We start from the raw sequence: 25,476 nt of genomic DNA, 5'->3' as shown, positions 1-25,476 counted from the left end.
AATGTAGCTCATTTACATCTCAAAAAACTTTATCCTTTAATAGAGAAGATTTGTTCCCAGGCAGTCAAATAAGCTTGATGTTTTCTATTTTCCCTCCTCTACTCCAAATACTTCAAGATCCTTACTGGCAGAAGTTGAGTAGCAGACATGGGGAAAAAGGCAGTCCAAGTCCAGTCAACAAATGAAGCAGCAAACTGCAAAGGACGCCTGAACAGAACACATCAGAAAGTATGAAAGAGAGAGTGAAGGAGTGAGAAAAAATTTAGAGAAAGGAAGACTGTCAGTACCTAGTTAATGAAGCCCCAAAGAAAAGAAAAAGAATGTAAAGTAAAAAGGAACTCCGAAATATTTCAAAGAAAAATGATCCAGAAATCCCTAGTATGAAAGAGAGAGAAAAAAGAAAAAGATTCCCCTTCTGCAATGGTGGAGTCAGTTCCCCAAAGACCAACCATCCTGTAGATCACAACTGTCAGCTGTGGACAGAATACAAAGAACAACTTCATGCTGCTTCTGGAGAATGAACAGAGGCAGGTGAACTTTTTAGGGGAGCTGAAGGGACTGCCACAAGTTGCATTTACCAACTTTGCAGCTTTGACCCTACCGTGGGCTGTGGTCATCGCGTGGCACTAAATGGCTAAAGCAACAGCGAGACACATGCCATCTTTTCAGATTCGTGATGACAGAAACAGCTGTGGTGACAGCTGTCAAAACGGATGGGCCAATCTCAAAAGGAAGGGAGAGAAGCCGTCGTCAGCTGGAACCTGACCCACACATCCAGAGAACACACTCCCTACAGGCCAGATGAGGAAAAAGTGGACTGAAGATACGAGCTGTTGTCCACAGTAGGTAAGACAAAGTTTCCAGTTTGAATCTAACACTTAATTCTCTGGGGAGGGGGTGGGGTGGTGGATGAGTGGGGAGAGGAGATACTCTTGAGAGGACTATAACAAAATTCAGAGTACCTGCAACAGGGGTCAGCAAACTTATTCTATAAAGTGCCGAAGTGTATATATTTTAGGCTTGTGGCCATATGGTCTCTGTTGCAACTATTCAACACTGTCTGTGTAGCTTGACGGTGGCCAAAGAGAACATATGAACAAATGGGGGTGACTGTGTTCTAATAAAACTTTATTTACAAAAACAGGCAGCCAGTCTCGAGGCCACAGTTTGTAAGAAATTAATGTATTAATAAATAATGTGTCAATGTACTCATATTGCAGAACAAAACCTGTCTATACAAATACTCATTCACAAATGATCAGAGTAGCCTTACTCATAATAGCTAACATCCCAGATGTCTACTAAGAGGTGAGTTAATCGAGAAAATAGGTTATCTACCAATGGAATGCTATTTATCATGAGAGAAAAAACTGATTCCTGATACACATAAAAATATATGAAGAATGTATGATTTTTGAATGCAGAGGAAAAATGTGGTTTCTCTAACAGGAAGTGGTAAAGGAGAAAAAGAGGAAAAATAGAATATAAATATGAAACACTAACACAACAGGCTGACAGAATAAAAATCCCAAATAAAACTAATTTAAATAAATGCAAAAATGTTAAATTAGCTGATGAAAACACACACACACAAAAACTATCACATTGGTTTAAACAGAAAAATAGAAAATCTAGCTACTCCTTATATCCACATCCATAGTTATATTTATATCTGGAAATGTTGAAGATATAGGAATGGAAAATATTAGCCAAGATACAAGTTTTTATGCCAGACAAAACAGATTTTAAGGCACAAGTCATAAAAAAATGGAAAAGGAAAAAACAGATCAAGCAAATGAAAAACTATAAATCAACATTATATAATATATATAGTTTTCTGCATGAATAAATTTAAAAAAAATCCAAAATATCTCTGGTGCTAATGAAATATGATTTAAGCTAAAAGAAAGGGAAGGTATCATATAAGAATTTAATTCCAAAGTAGGGAAGGATGTGTACAAGATGGAAAAACAAGGAAACAAACAAATAAAAAATATAAATAGCACAATCTTCACGGGAGAATTTGATGGATTCATCTACCTCAAAATTAAGAGACAAAGGACAGTGTATAAAAAGTTAGCACACACACAACAAACACACTGTTGGTAAGGCATAAGGAATTTTCACCTAGAACGTAGAAAGAACTCCTGCAAATCAGCAAGAAAAAGCCAGAAAACTGAAAAATGAGGGAAAATGTAAATAGGCAACTTACAAATTAGGGACTTAAAAAATAAAAGCCCATGTGAATAAAAATTCACGGGAAAAAATGAGTTCTAAAAAAAGAAACAGCTGGATTATGCAGTCAAGTAAGCTGCCATGAAAGTCCTCACAGACTAAGCAGCGTTAAAGCTCGAAGAATAAGGTGAAGCTGTGATTAGAATATAACACATTCAGAATCAATTCCTGGTAGTTCTAACCCACCATAGTTTTAATGATCTTATAAGAAGGAAGGATTTAAAATTTACAACTTCATCAATCTTGACAACATGTTTTATCAGTAATGCTATCTTAGTTGCCCTAACAATTACTAGCCATCGAGGGCTATTTGATGCCACATCTTCTTAAGTCCAAATTCCTATTGCCTCTGGAATATCACAATGTCAAATCAGAGACTCAGCCTTCTAGAATTCTTCATAAGCTACCTCATTTCAATGCCAGCCTCACCACTGGATCAAATGAGAGGTTTTAGAAGTCCATTGCCTTTGATGTACCAATTCAATATAAGAAAAATGTGAAACTGGAACTTTCCTCATTACTTTTTAACGTGACCGTATGATTTGATGAAAGCAGAAAGTTTTCTATTTGATAAAATATACATTTAATTCACTATTGCCTACTCCAAACCAACGGCAGATCCTTAGGTTTCCTGGAGTCTTCAGATTTTTAGCACACTTCCTTCTCACTCAAAAAATGCAACTCTCATGCAGCCACTCCTTACTGTTTCTAGGGAAACACCCATACCTCTGAATCCTGAGCCAGGGTAAGTAAGTCCAGGAAGATACTCAGATGACTTGATGCTGTTTGGAGCTGGCTCAGCCACAAGATGCCAGGTGGCCCAGAAGTACCAACTGCTTAGGACTCAGGAACCAGCCACCAAGAAGTTAGCACATTAAGTCAGAAGAGTGAGCTATTATTACTGGAGGTTGAGTTGTTTCACAAGACTTTAAACATTGTCTCTATGCCTCAACAGATGCCTATTCCTTTAAACATTTTGCAGACATCAGTTACGATCCTAAGGGTAAATTTACACCATTAATTAGATCAGCATGTATCCTTGGAGTCTCTAGCGCTTGTGTCAAACTATCTGTTTATACATATGGAAAACCCTACTTCTTAGCTCATTCAAATATGATGGACCAATTGCCTTTGTCTCTAAGATTCTACCAGAGACACACATGTCGCAGAGTTGCTATGAATCTTCACTCCATGCAGCCTGATACTTATTTCTAATTGATGGGAAATGGGATGATCATAGGGTGCCTGATTAATTCACATATAAGACCTTAAACATAAGCCTTCTGTCCTTATCAGCTGGTTTCTGTGCTATCACGGAGTTAATACTGAATAACATTTAGGTCATCGTCATGCTATCTTGGCATATGATATATCCAAGACTTGACTATGAGTGAAAATTTAGAATCATTACTCCAACACTCAGTTGATTCACTTCTTCATTTAACAAATATTTATTGAGCACTCTTTTAGGTGCCAGCAGGACAGTAATAAAAAGAACTGATAGAAAATTTCTTTGATGTTACCAAGCCTGTCTTCTAAGAGACTTGTTTTGTTTAAAAGGCTGGATGACTGACTAGTAGATGTGGTGACTCCATGTGTATCCACATGTGTGGCTTAACCAGGAGAACTCTCCAAAATTCTACACTTCACAACTATTCCCCTTATATCTTTAAGTTATACCTCCTGACACTTACATGTTCAGGGATTTCCAGAAAACGCCAACTCACAGAGTACCAAATTCTCTAGGAAAAACAAGTCAATTACATATTCTCAGACTTCCTTTTACTCCCGTCTTCTGCTTTTTCATTTCCACTTTGAAAAATGTCTGAACTGAGCCCTCATGATCTCGCTTTCTCTTGGTTCTATTCCTACCAACAGATGTCTTCAGAGCTTTACTTGTTGGTTTTTCCTTATGTTCCTCATTTCCAAATATGGTAGTCACCAACTTCTCTGTCTCTCCTTTGTCGATTCTATTTAACTCCTTTCCTGCTGTAATCATCTAGTATCACATCTTCAATATCACCTACTTATTGATGACTTCCACATAAGTATCTATCCTGGACCAACTTACAGCTCTAGGTTGATGTTTAATGAGCATCTTAAATTTGAAACATTACTGAAACTTCATTCCAGGGCATTCTGCTTTCTCTTATCTTTCCATATTCCTCCCAAGATAAATGCATAGCCTGCTCTCTCACTGCCTTCAGATCTCAAAATAAATGTCACCTTCTCCAGGAGGCCTTCCCAGATCACCCTATAGAAAATAACAACATCCCTACCCTCCCAATACCTGGTTTTACTCTCTACCCTTCTTACCTGGGTTTACACCTCTCCAAAACATTTATTACCAATTGACATGTTATAAATATATATGCTAAAATGTATTTATAAATGTTTTTGCCTGTTTTTCATAACAAAAATGTAAGCTCCATGAAAGGTGGGGGTCTTTGTTTCCTGTTCTGTAGTGTACAGAACTGTGCTTGAAAAGTAGATGGAACTCAATAAATATTTATAAATCAGTGACTGGCATTTGTAAAGAATCTCTTCAGTGGCTCTATTGATCTAGTTACTACACTTTGTACTCTGCACTAATTTGGAATTGAACTCATGATTTTTAAGAGTGGTATCAGAAAATGATTGTGGAGGGGCGCCTGGGTGGCACAGCGGTTAAGCGTCTGCCTTCGGCTCAGGGCGTGATCCCGGCGTTACGGGAGCGAGCCCCACATCAGGCTCCTCTGCTATGAGCCTGCTTCTTCCTCTCCCACTCCCCCTGCTTGTCCCTCTCTCGCTGGCTGTCTCTATCTCTGTCAAATAAATAAATAAAATCTTAAAAAAAAAAAAAAGAAAATGATTGTGGAATCACAGAAGTCCATTCTCTTAACTCTAAGACTCAGAAAGATAACGTAGTCCAACTTCTTGTTCTACAGAGTCTGTCTTAAAGAGAAAAAATTTTGGACTAAGTCTGCACAACTAATAAGAGGCAGAAGCATTATTAAAGACTGGGTTCACGTCCCTCCAACCAGTGTTCTCCAATCAAACCCTGACCCAGTGGTGTTGCTTTTCCACAGCAGTCCAATTCTTTCCGATATTGTTTTAAAAATAATTTTTAATAAATATTACACACAGATAGAAATAAAGAAAAAACTGATTTTATCAATAAAAAAGTCACATCCATAAAACTTGAGGGTAAAAAAAGAATATTTCTGAATACCTGAAACCTTATTTACAAAATGCCTAGTTTAAAACACAGCAACATCTTAGGACATTGAGAAATACAGATTTAAAATCCTGTAATTAACACTTACACTTTCAGAGATGGAAGAAACTCCAAGCAGGTAGGTTAGTGAGAAATAACATATAATAGAGCAAAATAGTTTAGAAAAATAAAATAAGTTAATAAAGATATTTCTTTTTTTTTTAATTTTATTTTATTATATTGTGTTAATCACCATACAGTACATCCCCAGATTCCGATGTAAAGTTTAATGATTTCTTAACTCTGATGATGTCGGAGCTGTAGCAGAAGGAACAAATTCAGTTAAAACACAGGATATGATTTATGGTTTTTTGGGTTTTTTTTTGAGAGTATACGATAGGGGGCTGGCAGGGAAGGAGAGAGACAACCTTAAACATACCCCTCACTCAGTGTGGAGCCCAATGTGGGATTCAATCTCATGACCCTGAGATCTTGACCTGAGCTGAAGTCAAGAGTTGGACACTTAACTGACTGTACCACCCAGGTGCCCTGGGATCTGATGTATGATTTTAACTTATAAAGAAGTTTGAGTTCCCTAAGAGGCAGTAGAGCAGAATGGGTACAATGTACTCCATTGTTTGGATCTGCACCTAACATTCCCTCCTGGCAGGTATAAGAACTTAACGGAGTTATTTAACTTCTACAGGTCTCAAATTTTTGATCTGTAAAAACAGGACTGAGTAATAACTACGGCATATAATATTTATAGGAATCAAATTAGATCATAAATATAAATAATTAATGTACTATGTGGCATATATTTGAGAGTTCAAAATATTGTAGAATGGTATTAGCACAATTTAACTAACTGCAATATAAAATAATTTCTGAAAGCTCTTAAACACAATGTTTGTGAAAAATAATCTAAAATCTACCAAAATCATGTTTGCGGTTATCATTTGCAGAGTTTGTTTAACATGCGGGATACTTTATAAAACATGTAAATTTTACATTTATCAGCGCTATCAATTCTTATAACACATGAACTGAAACTATGTCCCACATAATACTACAATGGTAAGCAGAAACAGCCCCGTCTGTTTTCCAAAACGATGCTAATTTCAGCACGTGAAAATATACCTCAAAACATTCCTTTTGCCAGGAAGATTCTGACTATAACCCACCTTTTGATTGTCTGAAGGCCCAGAATGAGAGCAGAGTGAACAAGAAGGTCAGGGAGGGATCAGGGACAGATTGTACAGAGCCGAGCTGCCTACTGCTGAACCATCGCACCTGATACTAAGTTCCAAGGACCCATCGCTCTGCCACATATAAAGCCTTGGGACCCAGGTCACAACACACATCTACACCAGCAGTTCTTTTTTTTTTTTTTTTTTTTAGTTTTTTGTTTTTNTGCGTGTGTGTGTGAGAGAGAGAGGAAGGGCAGAGGGACAGGGAGAGAGAGAATCTCAAGCATCTCTGCACTGAGCATGGAGCCCGATGTGGGGCTTGATCTCACGACCTCAGATCAGGATCTGAGCCAAAACCAAAAGTCAGTTGCTTAGCTGACTGAGCCACCCAGACACCCTGCCAACAGTTCTTTTTGAGCTCCACTATTGCCAGATGGATTCTGTTGTCTATACACCTTTTGACATGTCACATTTAACGCAGCTCCAACTCCTTCATACATTCACTTATTTTAATCTTAAGTCGAACCCTCGCTGAATGCCTACCATGTGCCAGCCACTGGGCTAGATGCTGGAGAAATGCCCTCTGCCCTCACGGAGCTTACCTACCGGTGTGGGAAATGGATAAGAAGAAAATGATAAGTGAACAACTCCTCAGATAAGAACTACAAAGAAGAGAAAACATCAAATATTTCGTAATGCCATATGCTTTTTTACTTATAATGGATTTTAATTATGGTGCTAGTACTCTGAAACAGCATTATCTTCAACAAAGCCAAAGTCTTTCGAGGCAATCACAGAAACTGAGGTAGAATGATAAACAGCTACCAACTGACTCTAAGCACGACTATCAATTTATTCCTGCGATACAAAGTGTGAGTGTGTGTGTGTGTGTGTGTGTGTGTGTGTATTTTGGGAAGAAGTGGCAATAGGTGGGCAGGTAGGGGATGGGCAACCAAAAGAAAGAAGAAAAGAAAGAAGGGAAAGTAAGAAGAGCTAAAACTCTTATATCAATTAAGAAGGTCATTTTGCTCAATCTTTCAGACTTCATATTTTCTAGACTGGTACCGCTGGCCTCTCTGAGTAATTATTTGAATATTAGTATACAGATATTGCAAAGTTTACCATCATATATTTACCCCTTTCCTGTAGTTCAACTATTTAAAAATGTACCCTCTAGTTTTTGTTCTGGTAGAACATATTTTTAACATTTTATTTCAGGGTTCAAAGATATAATTCTTCCTCCACAATTACATGTTCATGTATCGTTTTCACTGTATTTTTACCCGGTTACCTACCATGTAAGAAAGTAAGAGATTTAAAACAGAAGCACTGAACTGGCACAGTATAAATACTTCCCTGACTTCAGTGCCATTTTTGAAATTGAAATTCTTGGGTCATTCCTTCCTGACTTAGATTAAACATCCACACCTTCTTTCTATCACTTCCAAAGTGCCAGGGGAAAAAATGCGGTAACCTTCTCTTAGAAAAGCTTTCTTTCCAAGATTGGGGTGCTCTCAAAAGAGCCACAGACTCTGAAATAAAGTCATCTTTCCCACCTCCAATCAATGCTTCTAAACAATGAATATGAACATATACTTAAAAAATCGCATCTGGACACAACCCTTACCTGCATCTCTTGACAAAAGGAAGCCAATGGCCCAAAGAGAATCTGACACTGCTCGTCAGCAGTGTATGTCATCCCTGGCAACTTGGAGGGAACCATCACGGAATTGACACTGTGGGGGTTTGTCTGTAGCAGGCAGTTACTGGCCTTTGACCTGGCAATATGCAGATATGTGTAAAATTTTGAATTTCATGTAAAAATTTGTTATAATTAGCATAGCAACAGGAAACATTTTTAGAATGTTAAAAATATGTTCTTACTTTTATTTATAAATTCTTCTACTGAATGGTCACAGAACTCATCCCCTATATGAGACTCATTTATGTACAACTATGTAAGATAATCCTAATAATAGTAACATTCAAGTTAACAGAATGTTTTGTATTATAAAGGTCTTTCATAGGGATTAACTCAGCTAATCTACATAACACGGTAAGGTGGTTATTACTTTACAGATTTATACGATGAAGAAGCTCAGACTTGGAGCATCACTTGCCCAAAAATAATGTGCAAAGGTAAGAAATCAATTATATATGGAGACTGAGAGGATATACGGAAGGCTCTGTCAAGTGAGTATTAATAGTAGAGATATTTTAGTACTTGACGTTGTAATACAACTTCTATTTACAAGGTGACATTTAATTTTATCGTGCATCCGATTCTTGTGAAGGCAGCTGTACAAAATCATGCATGTTTAGGAACTGCTCAAGGGTTACTGTTGCAGTGAGGTGGTGAGATCAGATGTTACACATTCTGCACACTGTTCTCTACACCATGGCAGAACGTACCGCACATAGCTCACACCAGAGTTATGATAAGGTAGAAAACATTATATTTTGGTGGGTTTTAATATTCATTGAACAGAAAAAATAAGCTTGCCCATTTAAATGGTATGGAGAACTGAATAAAATTCATCTGTATAGTGAACTTAGCTATCTAACTGCTCCTCTGTATCTTTGACTTGTGGATAATTGAAGCATCTCTCACTCACTCACTACTTTGTATATCACGTACTGTTTCAGCTGCTCCTTTATTACCAAAGGGATAAGTAAATAACAAGGGCTTTAAAATGAAAACTAGAACACTAATAATATTTTTCATTTCTTTTTCCATCCAGAGAGAAACTGCTCCCGCTGCTGAAAGTGGGAAAGAAGAGAATGAGGACTATTATAATGGTGACAACGATGTATTAATGCAAAAATTCAGAGTTTAGAAGTATCACAATGGAAGGGTGGAGCTTTTGTTAAAGAGGTTCTTCATGATAACAGATGTGCTCAGTGATGAGCAACGAGAACGTTTCCACTGGGAAATTGTGAAGTGGTAATTAAATACTGTGACAGATAATTTTCCAACCTTCCAAATCATCTTGCACATTCTTTTATAAGAAAGTGTGGAAACTAAGAAGCAGATAGGTTAAATAATATGTTCCAATTCACACTATGAGTCAGTGGAAGAGCCATCATTGGAACCGACTGCCTTGATCCTTAATCTGGTGTCCTCTCCACTCTACCGTGCCACCTTCCCTGGTTGGTAGCGGAAGCAGGCACAGGTAAACACCGACAATACAGCAAGAGTAAATGACCTCGGTACCTTAGAAATCTTTCCAAATCTTCCTTGCTACATCGGGACCATGACACATCACCAAGATTTTGTCCTTTAATCCATTCACCAGACATGATATGAAGACCATCAGCACATGATGGGTGGTCATTGTCATGATTAATGCCCATGCTGATTCAGAATATAATTAAAATAAAAAATTACATTAGATAAATATATTTTAACTTTTTATAATGGCAATAAAATAACAGATAAATATTTAAAATAATGGGAGACTAATTCAAGTTTAAAAGATCGAAACTAAAATTAGGTTTCAGATTGATTTATTTTTTAAAATTTTGTTATTTTGTTAAGGTAAATATTTTTAGTTAGTAAAAAACATTTTCCCAATCAATCTGGTAAATAACGTGTTTAGTTACCTCTATCAAAATGATCTGTAGATAAATTTTTCACAGAGTAATATATATGAAACACATGGAAATAGTTAATAGTTTTTATTCAACCATACAAGATTCTTGTTCTTGCCTGGAGATCCTTTATTCATACCTTCTACCAAATCTGAAACCACATTAAAACTATTATTTTCCCCATCTGCTTCATTAGACTGTCTTCTTCCACTCATCATACAATACAAACTGTATTGTATACAAAATGTATTCCCATTCCTGGCCATCTTTATTTTTTCTAGCGAACCTTGAATCTGTTGCTTTAACTTGAAACTCTAAAAATCTGCCTTATCTCCAAATGGATGTACTAGGAGAACGTTAAATTCAATATGTGGAAAAACTGCTCTCACTATTTTCTCTTTCAAACCTCTACTCACTCCTGTATTCTCTTTTTCTTTCACTCTCTTCTTTGTGCCTTTGCTGGCCACCCAGTCTGCCAAGTCAAGAGCCTTCAGGTCATGTATCCCTTCTCTTAGATCATTCCCCAGGCTATTTTATTTACTCCATGTCGCAGGGCAATTCGTGCCAGTTTTACTTCCCAAATGTTTCTCTCATCTGTCACCCCCTTTCAATCCCTTTGTTACTTTTAAAAAGGATTATTAAGTATTTAGTCTCAACAACTATTATGGCATTATTGGGTTCTGTGCCTCTAATCTTTACCAACATTCTCCCTTTTTCTCCTACTCTGCCCCAGTAAAGTCTATTTAAAACACAATCCACTGCCATGCCTCAGCTTCCCCATTACCTATATGGCTCTCGCCAGCTCTCTAACATGGTACAAAGTCTCTTTATATTCTTCCAAATCCTTTACTGCATCTTTTTTTCAGCAAATGATTTCTAGTGTCCCAAACAGTATGTTCTTTTTCTTTTACAATTAATTGTCCTTGAGCATTTTCTGTGTGCTACATACCATACAAAGGGGCTTATAGGCTTGAATTAAAAGACTCTATGTAGTAGGGACTATTAAAACGCATTTTTGCTGATGGGAAATAACTTTCCCAAGGTTCTACAGCTAGAGAGTGAAAAGTGGTGATTTCTGAAGTGAGGTGGCTGGCTCTAGAATCATGTGACTGACCCGCAACACATGTGGCATCTACAAATTCCATTCCTTCTCCTGCCCTGTCCAAAGTGCCTCTCCTTCAATGTCTCTGACTAGATAAATTGTACTTAATCTTCAAGAATACTGTCAATTACCTTTGTGAGGTTTTTTTTTCACTAACTTCCATCTTACCTATGTGTACTCTGTCCTACCATCAGATTCTGCGAACAAAACTGTTATAGCATTTTCTGCATTACATTATACATTTTAACTTCTGGTTTATGCTGCAACTTCTAGGAACTTGCTCATCTCTCTAAGATCCCGGCATACTGGAATCATACTCTATAAACTGTACTTAAACGCTGTATCAAGTCACCACGTAGAATCACTTCCACTGCAGGAAAACTTTCATATAATCCCTACTGAATTCTCATAGTGAAGGTTGACAGTGAAGACCCAGGAAGAGGAAAGATTTGATTTTGTAGAGGCTAAGTTTGAAATGATGGCAGGATAGTCAAGTGTTCCCTTTTCTCATTCTCTGTGATCTAGATAATGAAATAGTCTTTCATAATAAAAAAAGTGAACAGCTAAAATATCTACATTATATTTTTAAATGCTAATAAAAAATTGTTACAGAAACTGCTAAGGGAAATCACAACTAGTCTACCTATGTATTCTCAAATCAAAATAAAAATTTTCATGATGAGCAAATCACTTTTTCATTGAGATAAACTGCAACTGTGAATCAAAATTATTATATTTAATATGTTTTTGAAAGAAGAAAATGATATGGCTGGAATCAGTAATTAATTTCTGAGTTAAAAATAATGAATAAGAAAATCACTATGTTTGCTAAGCTTCTGAAGACTCCAAAAATTCTGGTCTAAATAAAACTAAAAACACTTGACTGAATATCATTTTCTGTATTTTTGTGTTAGAAAAATTCAGTTCTATGTTGAACCATATTTTTCACTCCTAATTAATGTCTTTAAATAGGGTCCATATCAACACACATTAATAGGATGACCAACAGGTTAGGAAGATAAATGTTTTCCATACTTTGGCAATAAAGAGGAAAAGTAAGAGATAACGTGGAGTACGTATGGACCAGTTTAGTTACTGGGAGGTACAGTGAAAGATGTTGAAGTTGAAAGAGATGTGAATTCTTTATCTCCCGTCCCCTTATTCAGGGGACTAGAGACAAGTAAGTAATAATAAGGAAATAAATGTGCTTCAGTTTCCTCATTTATGAAATATACTTTCCTAACTGGTTGTTAGGAAAATTGAATGAGGATGATGTAAATTGCCTGCACAGTGCCTGGAAAACAATAGGAACCCATAATGATTCTTTTTATGGGGGCAAGAAATAAGAGAAATCTTTTCATTCTAACTGGTCAAAAGGCACAAGAAGATAAACATCATTATGTGCAATTTGCTGTATTTGTGGAAGTTACTCTGGGGGAAGTTGTGGACTTTAAGGAAAACCAAGCAAAGAATAACAGCAAGAATTTACTTTGCTTTGATCTTAAATTAAAATAAGTTATTGCAGGGGCGCCTGGGTGGCTCAGTCGGTTAAGCGTCTGTCTTCAGCTCAGGTCTTGATCCCAGGGCTCTCTGCTCAGCAGGAAGCCTGCTTCTCCCTCTCCCTCTGCCTGCCATTCTGTCTACCTGTGCTCCCTCTCTCTCTCTCTGTCAAATAAATAAATAAAATCCTTTAAAAAAAAAAGAAATTGCAAATAAGGCAGAATCTCACAAATTGAATAAAAAGCCTTAATGCACTTCTAACAGTACGGTTCAGATGCAGTCCTTGCCAGGATCACTGTCTCACCTCCACGAGGGAGGAATTCTGGCTGCAGCACACGTTGCTGGGTGACCCTGTTTTATCAACAGCCACTTGCCCTATGGAACATGCTCAACTCTTCCATCTGTGTTGGTACAGTCTTTCAGATCGTACACAAATGCTATGACTTCTGAAAGGCAACTGGTCTTTTTCAGAAACAATAAAACTTTTTAAATAATAAGTCCATTTGAGAGGAGAGGTTTCGTTTCCAAGATTTAGCAATTTGGACATTTTCCCAAAGTGGTGTAATGTGATTTTCCAAATTGGGAAGATTACAACTTCTCATCCAGATGATCATTTTCCTTTTGGGATCCTGATTCTCATGTAAGGAATTAGCTATAGCCATGGAGAGATCTGATGATTCAAGCATTGTTTACTATTAGTTCAATTTTCCTAAAGCTATTTAACTTGTAAGAGAAAAGATCATCATTAAATTGGGATGGGCTTTTTTTTTTTTTAAACCACACATCTGGAACTATAAGGAAACACTGCTTAGTTCTGATTTGAAATAAAACAAACTGTGAACCTTTATCTGCACCAGTCACTATATTAATCATTTACAGTGATCATATCACTTAATCCTCACAATAGCCCCATAATGTTTCTATTATCATGACTTCTATTCTATACATGAGGAATGTGCAGAGGTTAATGGTGGAGTTGGGACTCAGAGCCAGCCAATCTGATGGTCAAGCAGAGAGATCTCTAAACAACCAAACTATAGTGGATCAAAACTCTCCATTTATGCATATGATTTTTTTTTCGTTTCCTGAATAATTTTAAATGTCTCCTCTCTCTTAGCAGACATACACTTCCACATACACAGTTCTAAAACCAAGTCACAAGCATTGTATGGAAAACATTCTTGAAGTAAGACATTAGCAACACCTCTCCTCATACTGTGCAACAGAGCTACATTTTAATAATCTCAGTTTAAATTCATTTTGACAAAGAGCCTTGGGCAAATAAACTCTCCACTAACATTGTACATGGTTGTCAAGTCAACTGAAAAAATATTTTTATCTTATAAAACTTCTCAACTTGTTTAAAAGTCACTGCCAGGAAGTTTTGTGATATCCTGCGGAAAGCTGGAGAAACATTTGGATTTTGAAGATGGTCCCTTTTGATGTTTAAAGAGTTAGAGAAGAGAACATTTATGAATTCACTCACATATTTTGCATAATTTAGAAAGGATCAGATTTGTAAACAGTAGTTCTTTAGAAGAGTAAACTTTTTTGTACTAAATATATTAACTATTTTGTCATGATGTATTATTTCCCACTAAAAGCCATATATGATATGGAAAATTTTATTTTAAAAAAAGGAACAAACTGTCACAATGTCTAAGTAGAATTGTATTATATTTCCATGAAATGACAATTTCATACAATTCTGTGGCCGTATCTGCTGTGATGTAAGTTCACTGCTCATGGAGAAAAAATCAAAATAAGTTTATTACTTTTTAGAATTTAAGTAATTTTAATCATTTAAATTTCTGTTTTCATAAAAGAATTAAATATGTACCTCTATTGGAAGTCAAAAGGCAAGGTAAAGCAAGCCAGCAATGGTGTCAAAAAAAAAAAAAATAGAGGTACCAAAAGAGGAATTCGTTTTGACTTTGCTGTCCAGGTTTATCTAGAAACTGAACAAACACTTGTTGAGAATGCAGTGTATGCTGGATGCTATACTGAGCTGGGGTCATAAAAATTAGTAAGATCCAGTTTTTACCCTCAAGGAGTTTATCATCTACTGGGATTTGGGCACACTATCCTTTGCTCTTAGAAAGTGAACACATGCCTGGATCCTGTTAGTTCTGTATTCCTTAAAGCTCTCCCACCTATCCTGCCCTTTCCACAACTAGTCATATCAACCAAGACAAGTGCTAATTCTCACTTCTGGACTCTTGCAATGCTTGTCTGACTGGCCTCGTGTCTGTTAACTCTCTGCTTTATTAAGCCATGCTTTAATTACTTTAGCTTGCTATGAATAAATTAATACAAAAAAACTAGTTTCTTAGGCAAAAAAAAATTTTTTTTTGAGAGAGAGCAAGAGAGTGGGGGGAGGGCAGAGTAGAGGGAGCGGGAAAGAGAGGATCTCGAAGAGACTCTCTGCTGAGTGCTGAGCAGGAGCAGGGGCTCAGTCACATGACCCTGAGATCATGACCCTCGCTGAAACCAAGAGTTGGATGCCAAAACAACTGAACCACCCAGGCACCACCCTGCCATGCAAAATATTTTAATATTCTTTGTCAAGCAGTGGTACTGAAAATGTGAATAATGAACCATGTGCATCAAAATCCTAGGGCATGCTGATGTTGGGTTAGTTAAAATGCAGAGTCCTGGGTCCTGCCACAGTGGATTGAAAGAGACTATCTAGAGATAAGGTCTAAGAAACTATACTTAACTTATTTTCTAGATGATGCTTGCTCAAAATTGTAAGAAGCCATGATCTATAGGACAAAAACTCAAGCTTTTATCTTATTTTTCAAGAGATCCATAAACTGACTTCAACCTAATTTTCACTGGAACAGTTAATTCTGCCCTGTCCTTTTGTACAATCCCTTCTTATCAGGAATGCTTTCCCCAGATTATCTATATTTACAAATGCAACTCAAATTTTAAAACCTTCTTCATGTATAAAGGACTCTTCAGTAAATTCTAGAATATATTTCCCATGATTGTTAACTTTGGTAGCTTTCAAATATATGACAGGTATACATATCAGAACTACCTTCTAATTTTGGCAAATTTTAAGCAAAACATATAAGCTCTCACCATCTAGAATTTAAGGGTTTGGACAACAAGAATTCTTTACATTAAATAAATGTCTACAGACTTACCAACTGATAGAGAATCATAGAAGCAACTAAATATTTTGTAAATTTGACAGCAAGTTGAAACTAACGTGGCCTCTTCCTGACTTAGAGAAATTACAAGTCTGAAAAGTCTGTAGATGATCTGCTCAAGAAAGGTCCCTTGCCTGACTCTGCACCACACATTTGCCAAGATATATTAGAGAAATGCAAACAGAAAGCCAATTCTTATAAGACCATTCATTAGCTGGGTGATTTTTTCCCCTCTTCCACCTACTCACTCTGACATCCAAACCTACATTTGGAGAGAATCTGTTGTGGGAACACTGCCACATCTATACTGGCTGAAGTCCCATTATGATTATTAACTTGGACAAACTACTTATTACTCTAACTGGTATCATTGTCTACATAAAGTATCAAATACAAAAGCTGTGTTAGTGGTCTACAAGGGTCTCCATAATAAGTTCACTTCCTGCCAATCCAGTAAGAATTCTGAAGGATATGAAATCAACTCCTTGAATGAACAGAGACATATATGGCCAATGGAAGTTGAAGATCTCCTTTTTACATCACAGCATTCATAAAAATAAATACACAACTACTAATTATTACTATTATTCATTCACTCTGTATTATGTGTCAACCACAATGCCATGCAATTAAAGCATGAACAATCTAACAATGAACCTTGAAAGGAAAACTTATCCAAATTGTAGGGATGAAGAAAATTAGTACAGACACATTGACTTGCCTCAGGTTTATTCAGTGAGTAGCTGGCATGACAAGAATTCAAGCCCAAGTCTATTGCTCTAATATGTTTTCCCTAGCACCTGCCCACTGAGTAGCTTCCAGCCTTAACCAAGGCACGTATACTACAGGAAGATACTTGTGACTTCTGCTATAGGGAATCCTAAAGGGTACAATATAGTTACATGTGGCCATTAACAATTTTAGTTAAGTCAAGGAACATTAATTAAAGAATAATTAATTTTGAACATTTTAAGGAGCAATGGATTTCTAGGGGTAAGTTAGGGTATATTTATTTTTTGACTATTACAGCAATTTGTTATTAGCTACTATATTCCCATCCTAATAGTCCTAGATTATGATGTAATGCCTTTATCTTCATTTCTCTTTACTTTTTACTGTTTGTCTACTGATCCTTTAGAATATATCCTCTCTTTCTTATAGTAGATGCACATCAATGTAGAATGAAAAGCAAAATTTTTACTCCCTTCTGCAAAGTACTCTCACGGCAAACTGAGAGAGATTAGCCAAATTTAGGTTTGACAGGGCATCTCCTGGGGCATATGCTAGCTTCTTACAGAATTAGCAGAACTTTGGATTAAATAATCTAAATAGCTAAAAGTGTGGGATTTGGCCCTTCCAAGTCCACAACTTCAGGACTTACATGAAATAGTTGGATAGGCCTGTACCCAGACTTCAAGGCAGACTCATCATAACTGATATATAATGTAACTATTGCACTTCCACATAGTTAATTTTATATAGGAATACAAAATATCATCAAATACCAAAAATATTTTGACCTTTATATATATATATATATATATAGTTATAAAACTACACATCTTTTTTCCCCTCTCAGTTAAAACAATTGTATTCCTTGACATAAACTAATTCCTCTTTTCTACTTCTGGAACTCAACTATCGTCTACTTTGAATTTCAAGAGAACTGCCCAAGAGATGAGTGTTTGTACAACAAAGGCTTACTCATTCAAACACACGTTTGAGTGCCTACAATGTACAGTGCACTCAACATTATGCTGTGGCAGAAAAAATGTATTAGACAGTAAGTCTACTTTCATAGAGACTGCTGTTCAGTAGGATATGTGTGTAGGGGTTTGTAAATATCGGTACAAATCAGTATATATTAGAAATTAAGTGGTATTTACAATAAACAGTACAAAGGAGCAAAAAAGGAAATATATTTCCAGCCAGACTTGTAGGTCTAACTTCAGAAAAGTGATAGCATTGGTCTTGGCCATTAACAGATAAGTAAAATTGCAAGAGATATGAATCAGTGAGACTGGGAGTTGAAATAAGGAAAGAGCATTAAGAAAGACAAAATTTGAAAATTATGGATTGTTTGCATTCATGAAATAGAGAAGTGGATTATACAATGAGAAAGGTAGACTGGGTTCACTATAAAATCATGAATCTAAGGCTAAGGAAGTTCACTTATTAGGAGGTAAAGGGCAATAAAGATTTCTGAATTAATGTGTGAGATCCATAATGTGTTATGGTGTAAAGACCAAGGAAGCAGGTACTGCAATAGTCCAAGCCTAGAAGAATGACGGAAGCAGCAGACAGATGGGATAGCTCTTTCACTTGAAAAATAGGTAAAATTTGGCAACTGATTATGAGAGGAATTAAGGGGAGAAAGAGTTAGAGATGTTTCAGGTGTCTCAACTGAAGAACTAACAATAGTTCTGATGCCAGTAACAGAAATGCAGCTGTCTGAATAGGCAGGTTTATAACCTGGTCCTACCCTTGGTTCTATTCCAGGCACAATTTCCAGCAGAGTGTGTAAGCAAATGTCATTGATTTCAAAGGCTTGTTAGTTCACAAGACATCTGCATTCTTGGTACTCTGGCAATGCTTAAAACTTTAGCAGGTGCCCCAAGTATTTATGGCCTTCAAGGAGCTAACTTTGCATATTTATTGCCTCATTATCCTCTCAGTTCTGAAGAAACTCCTGAATTGCCAACTTAGTGGAAAAGCTGTGGCTCCACGCCAAAGTGCGGCAATATATATGAGTCTTTTCCCCTGGTTTAACAAGTAAAACAAAACCAAAAAACACATAAGCATATTTTGGCCATATCAAAAATGTTCTGTGTTTTTATAATGACATGATTTATAATTTCCCCTAACTCATGTAATTTTATCCACTCAACAGCTCTGCAAAGTAGGCAATCTAATTACCATTGAAAGTCTTAATCAGTAAATAAATTACATATGCTTAATGCACTTGCTGTTAACTTATAAAATCCAGAACTCTGCTGGAGCTTTTTTTATTTTCTTGACACTGTTACAAGTGTAAGTTATCATAAATGTGTTAAAATCAAATTACAAAACGGGGTCATATGCCAATCTCAAGACAAATAGTTTTTGTTTACAACCCCTGGATTATTTCAAAATATAACATACCTTAAAAGGGCATCTTCTACGTATAGGAAAAGAAAGTACTGAGCCATCAGATGCTAATCGCCAAAAAATAAGTATTGTTTTATTAATGTAAAACAGTGACCATTTTGAAGTCTTTAGGATTATTTTTATTGGCTGCATATTTTTTAAGTATTTTTAAGTAGCCCAACTTTAGCTACTCAGAAGAAGGTGAGATGTTCAACTACTCTAGTAAGCAGAGAAACACAAATACAAATTAAATTAGAATTTAAAACGTGTTATACTCAAAGCTGGCAAAAGGAGCTGAAACTGTGGACACAAGCAGTCCTCTAAATTTGGAAAACTATTGCCACATGGCTTCCAAAAATAGTGTACTGCTTTATACTCCTCTCAAAAATGTATAAGAATATCTGTTTCCCCACACATTCCAATGCTTTACACTCACTTACACTGTTATCAAAATATCATTTAACACCTCTTCATTGAGCACATACGAAGGGTGTTAGACAATGTTAAATAACAACAGCCACAAAAGAGAACAGAAAGAAAAAACCAAAACAAAACAAGACACAGCCCCTGTCCTTAGGAACCACAATCTAATTAGACACTGAGAGATCAAATAATGACACAAATAATGTAAACCTACAACAGGGAAAAAATTAGGAATGAAAGCTACAGAGAGCCTATAAGAACATATGTTAAGAGATTTAACCTGGCCATAGAATACTTTTGTGAAGAAATGATCTGAGAGAAGAGTAAGAGAAAATGGGAAGGACAGCAGGAAGAGTTTTCCTGCCAAGGGAAAGAAATTGTCCTTATAGTGGAAGTAAATATGGATAAATCTGTATAAGTTTATAAAATCTGATAGACGAAAGAAGAATTGCTGTGGTCTCAACTGGCGTTCTATGAACGATGCTATGTTTTGTGTTTGTATGTTTTGAGCTGTGTGGTGCCATTTTTTTCTAACAGGGCTTTTGTCATTTTGTGTGTTGATCTGTATGAGCTCTCTTTGTATTCAGGAAAGTATTACTTTGCAATGTATCTTGCAAATACTTTCACTGATTCTGATTTATCTTCTGACCATTTTATTTCTTCCCTTGCAATGATATTTGAGTTGTTAATTTTAGGTGGCTTTTCCTTAAATATTTCTAGATTTCATATCTAAAATGACAGACATTCCTTATTAAAAGACCAAAAAAAGAAGAAAAAACCCAAAAAACAAAAAAATGACAATGCACACAATCATTTCGGTGTGTTCTGATGTAATATATAAGGCACAAAATCAGATTCCTGTTATGTATATTTATCTATACACATATATACATATATATTCATAGATATACATACATACATTTATAGAGAGAGAGGTTTTGTTTTTTTTTGTTTTTTTTTTGATAGAGAGAAAGGCAGAGAGGGAGAGAGGGAGAGAATCTTAATCAGGCTCCACGCCCAGAGCAGAACCCAATGGGGGACTCAATTTCATGACCCTGAGATCATGACCTGAGCTGAAATCAAGAGTTGGACACTTAACCAACTGAACCACCCAGGCGCCCGAGATTCCTGTTATTTTTTTGACCAAACGATTCATTTCTTTCCACTGATTATAGGTGCAGCTTTTATTATATGCTACATTTCTACATCTTTTCCTACTTATAAGTTTGGTTTTTTTACTCTCTCTTCCACTGACTTCTTTACTCAAGCACCAACACAAACTACTCTATTATGAAACGTATTCGTATCTCATAGAGTTCACCCTTCTCCTCCCCACCATTTTTTTCTTTTTTAACAACAAACTTCTTATGTTGATTTTTCCACATGGGATATATAATCGGTATGTCTAATTAAAAAAAAAAAAAGGAAAGAAAATTCTATTGGCATTTTTGGGCGGGACACATTAAATTTATATATAGATAATTGTCATTTTATAATATTGACTGTTCCTATCCCAAACCCGAAAATGTCTTTCCATTTATTTAAACCACTTTTATGACTCTCTGTGTGGTTATAAATTCTTCTTTTTATAAGTCTTGTACATTCCTTTGCAAGTATTTTCCTAGGTATTTTATCTTTTTTTAATTTTTATTTTATTTTATCTTTTGCTATCTTCAATATAAATGGAATTTTTTTCTTTCTTTATAATGTCCAAGTGGCTGTTGCTTATATACTGAAAAGCAAAAATTTTTATATACTTTTGCAACAGGCCAAAAAAAATGTCTTTTTCTAATAGAGCTCTTTTTAGTAGGCTGTCTTGAGTTTTCCAATTACACAAATAATGCTCATTTTGCCATTCCTTTCTAGTTTTAATTTTCTTTTAAATTTATGAAACGTTTTCATGAAAATAAATGTGTAATAGATACATTTACACATATCATATACATTTGTGTGTGCCTATATGTGTTATGTAGTCTAATACAACTTAATCATTACGGGAAACCGTCACACAAATAAAAAATCTTAATCTGTTCAATTCTAAGATCCATGTCAAGTCTTTCTATCAGGTCTCGTGTTTCTGCCTTCAAAAGAAGGTACAGAGTATGTACTGTTTTAGAAATCATTTCATTTTATTTTTTTAAAGATTTTATCTATTTATTCGACAGAGAGAGAGACAGCCAGTGAGAGAGGGAACACAAGCAGGGGGAGTGGGAGAGGAAGAAGCAGGCTCCCAGCAGAGGACCCCGATGTGGGGCTCGATCCCAGGACTCCGGGATCACGCCCTGAGCCGAAGGCAGATGCCCAGTCCTGAAGTCCTGAAGATAGTGTTATAGATTTTCTCTTAAATTCTCGTCTGTGATACATCAGTCTTTATTTTATCCAGAACTGATTTTTAGAAGTAATCTGAAGGTATTCAATTTCATTTTTATATATGCAGTAAACCAACTGCATCATCACATTCTTCTGAAAAGTCAACTTTCTCCACTGATCTGCCAAAACTTTGCTCAGACATCAGGTTTTCATGTAGGCATGAACCTGTTTATGACTCTGTATTTTGTTCTAGTGGTCCCTATCTGTCCATATTTGCATAAATGTCAAAATGTCTTAGGTACTATACTTTTGAAATTGGTCTTGATTTCTCTTAGGGAAAGATTCCCACATTATTCTCCTTCTCATCCCTCTCTATCTTTGCCCCTATCTGCATCTCATCCTTCTCCAGTTAAGTTTTGGCTATTTTGTCCATATGTACTTAAATACAAATTGTGAAAATAGTTGTCAACCACAATATAAGAACCTGTGGTGGTCCATTTATTGGAATTTCCATGAATCTCTAAATTATTTACAGCAGAATGAAGAGAATAAATTTATCCGCAAACATGGTATATTTTCAATGACACATTCAATAAATTTTAATAAGGGTATATACTTTCCTACCTTTTGTTGGATTCATTCCTATGGACTTTGTGTTTTCTATTGCTACAGTAAACAGTATTTTCTTTGTTAATGACATTTTGTATTTTTGTGTTGACAGCTGATTTTTGTATATTTATATTTAATAATCTTACTAGATTCATAAATTAATTCCATACTTTACCTATATTACATGTTTTTTTAATAGGGAATCAAACCACTTTTAAATTAAAATAGCTATGTTTCTCCCATTCTCATCTCTTTAGCTCTTATTTATTTTTCTGACATGCTTAGTTTGTGTCTCCAGTACATTTGTATATGTGACTTTCTCAATTTTGTAGAAATGTTTCTAATATTTCACCGTTAAGAATGATGTTTCCCAGGGGTTCCTGGGTGGCTCAGTTGGTTAAGTGTCCAACTCCTGATTTCAGCTCAGGTGTTTAACTCAAGGTTGTGAGTTCAAGCCCTGTGTTGGGCTCCACACTGGGCATTGTGTCTACTTTAAAAAAAAAATTATGTTTTCCATCGATTTTGGTAAATATACATCACTAAGTTTTGTCTTATTGGTTTTTTATTGTGTATCTACTGAGATACTATGGTTTCTACCTTTAATCTATTAATGTGGGGAATAACATTTTTAAATGATAAATGGCCGTTGCCATCCTACACAAAGCCAACTTTATTCCCTTTAGTAACTTTGTTTACACAGTGTTGCTTTATTTTGAAAATGTTTTTTTCATTTTTGTATCATTGTCAGATAAGAAAGGACTGTAGATTTCTTTCCTCATAATTGTCCCTTATTGATTTTTACTTTTACTTATTTTTATTTTTTTTATAAGATTTTATTTATTTATTTGACAGAGAGAGAGCACAAGCAGGGGCAGCAAGCAACAGGCAGAAAGAGAGGGAGAAGCAGGCTCCCTGAGGAGCAGGGAGCCTTTGCAGGACCCTGGGATCTTGACCTGAGCGGGAGGCAGACACTTAACCGACTGAGCCACCCAGTCTGCCCTGTATTGATTTTTATATTACATTAATACTGGCCTCAAATAATGAGTTGTAGGGTATTCTTTTATTTTCTAGAAAAATTAGATTGATATTAGCATTATTTATTCATTGAACCTATTCCTACGTCTGCACTGTTTTCTTTGGGAAGATTCTAATGTCCTGATGCAATACCTTTAAACAGTTATAGAGCTTTATGTCCTTCTATTATATTTTCTTAAAATTTTCCCATTTCATGTTTTTAATTTTTTGTCATAACAGTGTTCAGTGTAGTTTCTAAATATCTTTTTAATACCATTGGTGGCATCCGTTACCATCTTTTCTCATTTCTAATACTGATGAATTGTGCATTTTTTCCTTGATCAATTTTATATTTGTCAATTTTATTTGCATTTTCATAGATCTAATTTTGACTTTGTTTTTCATTTTCACTGCATTTTTCTATTTTATTATTTCCACCTCTTCGCAGTTTTTCTTCTAATACCTTTTACTTTGTTGCTATTTTTCTAACCTCTTAACATGAAAAGTTCATTAATTTCATCATTTAATCTTTATATATGTGCTTAAAGATACTCATTTTCCTCTATGTGCTGCTTCATCTGCAATGCTACAAACTTGCAAAGTGGTATATCTGTTATTGTTTAAAACTAAAGTTTTCTGGTTTCTCTAAGGATTTCTTCTTTGATCTATGGGTTTTTCAAAAGTATGCTTGTAAATTTCTAAATGTATTATTTCTTAGTTTTCTTTTTGTTATCATTTGTTTAACTCAATTGTATTGTGTTAAGAAAAGTTCTTCTGTATATTAATTTTAGGAAACCTGCTTAAAGAATAAAGCAATGTATAGTCATTCTTCATAAATGTCTGGTGTGTTTTGAAAGAGCAGGTTTTCTTTATTAATTGGCTACAGGTCTTAAATCTGCCCAGTATATCAATCTTTCTAGTTGTTCAAATCTTTTCTCTTCCACAGGGATCTTTCTGTTCAGTTGACCTAACAGTTACAGAGAGCTGTGTTAAAGCCTCCTATTACTGGCATTCCTGTTCTAACTCTTGATCTCATCTCAGGTCTTGATCTCAGGGTTTCAAGTTTGAACTTCATGTTGGGCTCCATGTTGGGCTCCACGCTGGGCATGGAACCTACTTAAAAAACAAACAAGAAACAAAACAAAACAACAAAAACCTCCTACTCTGATTGTGGTTATTTATCTGTTTTGTTAATGTTTCCATTTATGCTATGAAGCTCTGTAATTAGAATCTGTTTGATCCTGATGGATTTTTTTTTCATTCCATGTCCTGAAGCAAGCCATTTGCTTCCAGCCTGCTGAAATACACATTGCCATGTAAGGGGCTATGAAGCTTTGGCTCCCATTCACCAGAGTGCATTAAACTCTCAGCTCCGCCATCCAGTACCAAGATTTAGCCCCCAGTGAATGAGAAATTCCAGCTCTTTTATATAGAAAGATTCCTACCTCTCTAGCATGTGGAAGTTTCTCCTTCTGGCTCTTTATCTTGGTGCCATATATATATATATATATTTAGAAAAATTCTCCTTTTGGGATTTTGAGCATTTGTAATCGGAATGGGAGACTTCAATGTCTTTTCAATTTCCACTCAATCCAAATCTTAATATGAATCCTCATGTGAATTTTTAATGTGAAAAGAATTGCCAACATATTACTTAGCTATAACAACGAAGTTCCTTTAGAAGAATATTACTTTTTCATTTCTGCTAGACAATTAGTACATTTGTATATTCAGCTCTTCTACAGGGCATAGGAGGTCATACAAACTACACTTTTAGAAATAACAAATTTATCTTCATTTAATACATTTTGAGCACATACTGTGCCAAGTATGCAAGTATTATGGTTCTAGGATGCTGGGAATATAATAGTGAACTGAGAAGTTAAGAATTCACTATACACATACAGATAGATCAATAGAAAGACAAATATATAGTTAGAACGGGAGAAGTTCTATGAAAAAAATAAAAGCAGGCAGAAGGTCATAAGCTGGGGCTGTGGTTGTGTCTACATTTTAAAG

General features: G+C 35.7%; 1 protein-coding gene across 3 annotated transcripts in view; it reads right to left on the bottom strand.

Moving 5' to 3' along the window:
• ADAMTS19 (ADAM metallopeptidase with thrombospondin type 1 motif 19) overlaps window positions 1–25,476 on the bottom strand; it is a 478,977-nt gene that overhangs the window by 90,592 nt on the left and 362,909 nt on the right. For all 3 annotated transcript variants that reach the window (XM_034655959.1, XM_034655958.1, XM_034655957.1), the window contains 2 exons: window positions 9,836–9,976; window positions 8,249–8,399 (listed from right to left, as the gene is read on the bottom strand). In XM_034655959.1, coding sequence (XP_034511850.1) covers window positions 8,249–8,399; window positions 9,836–9,976 — 292 coding nt within the window. The remainder of the gene's footprint in view (window positions 1–8,248; window positions 8,400–9,835; window positions 9,977–25,476) is intronic.

Source organism: Ailuropoda melanoleuca, chromosome 3, assembly GCF_002007445.2.
Source record: "Ailuropoda melanoleuca isolate Jingjing chromosome 3, ASM200744v2, whole genome shotgun sequence".
Classification (NCBI taxonomy): Eukaryota; Metazoa; Chordata; class Mammalia; order Carnivora; family Ursidae; genus Ailuropoda; species Ailuropoda melanoleuca.
The sequence above is the reverse complement of the archived record's forward strand: the minus strand, read 5'-3'. Positions and strand labels throughout refer to the sequence as shown.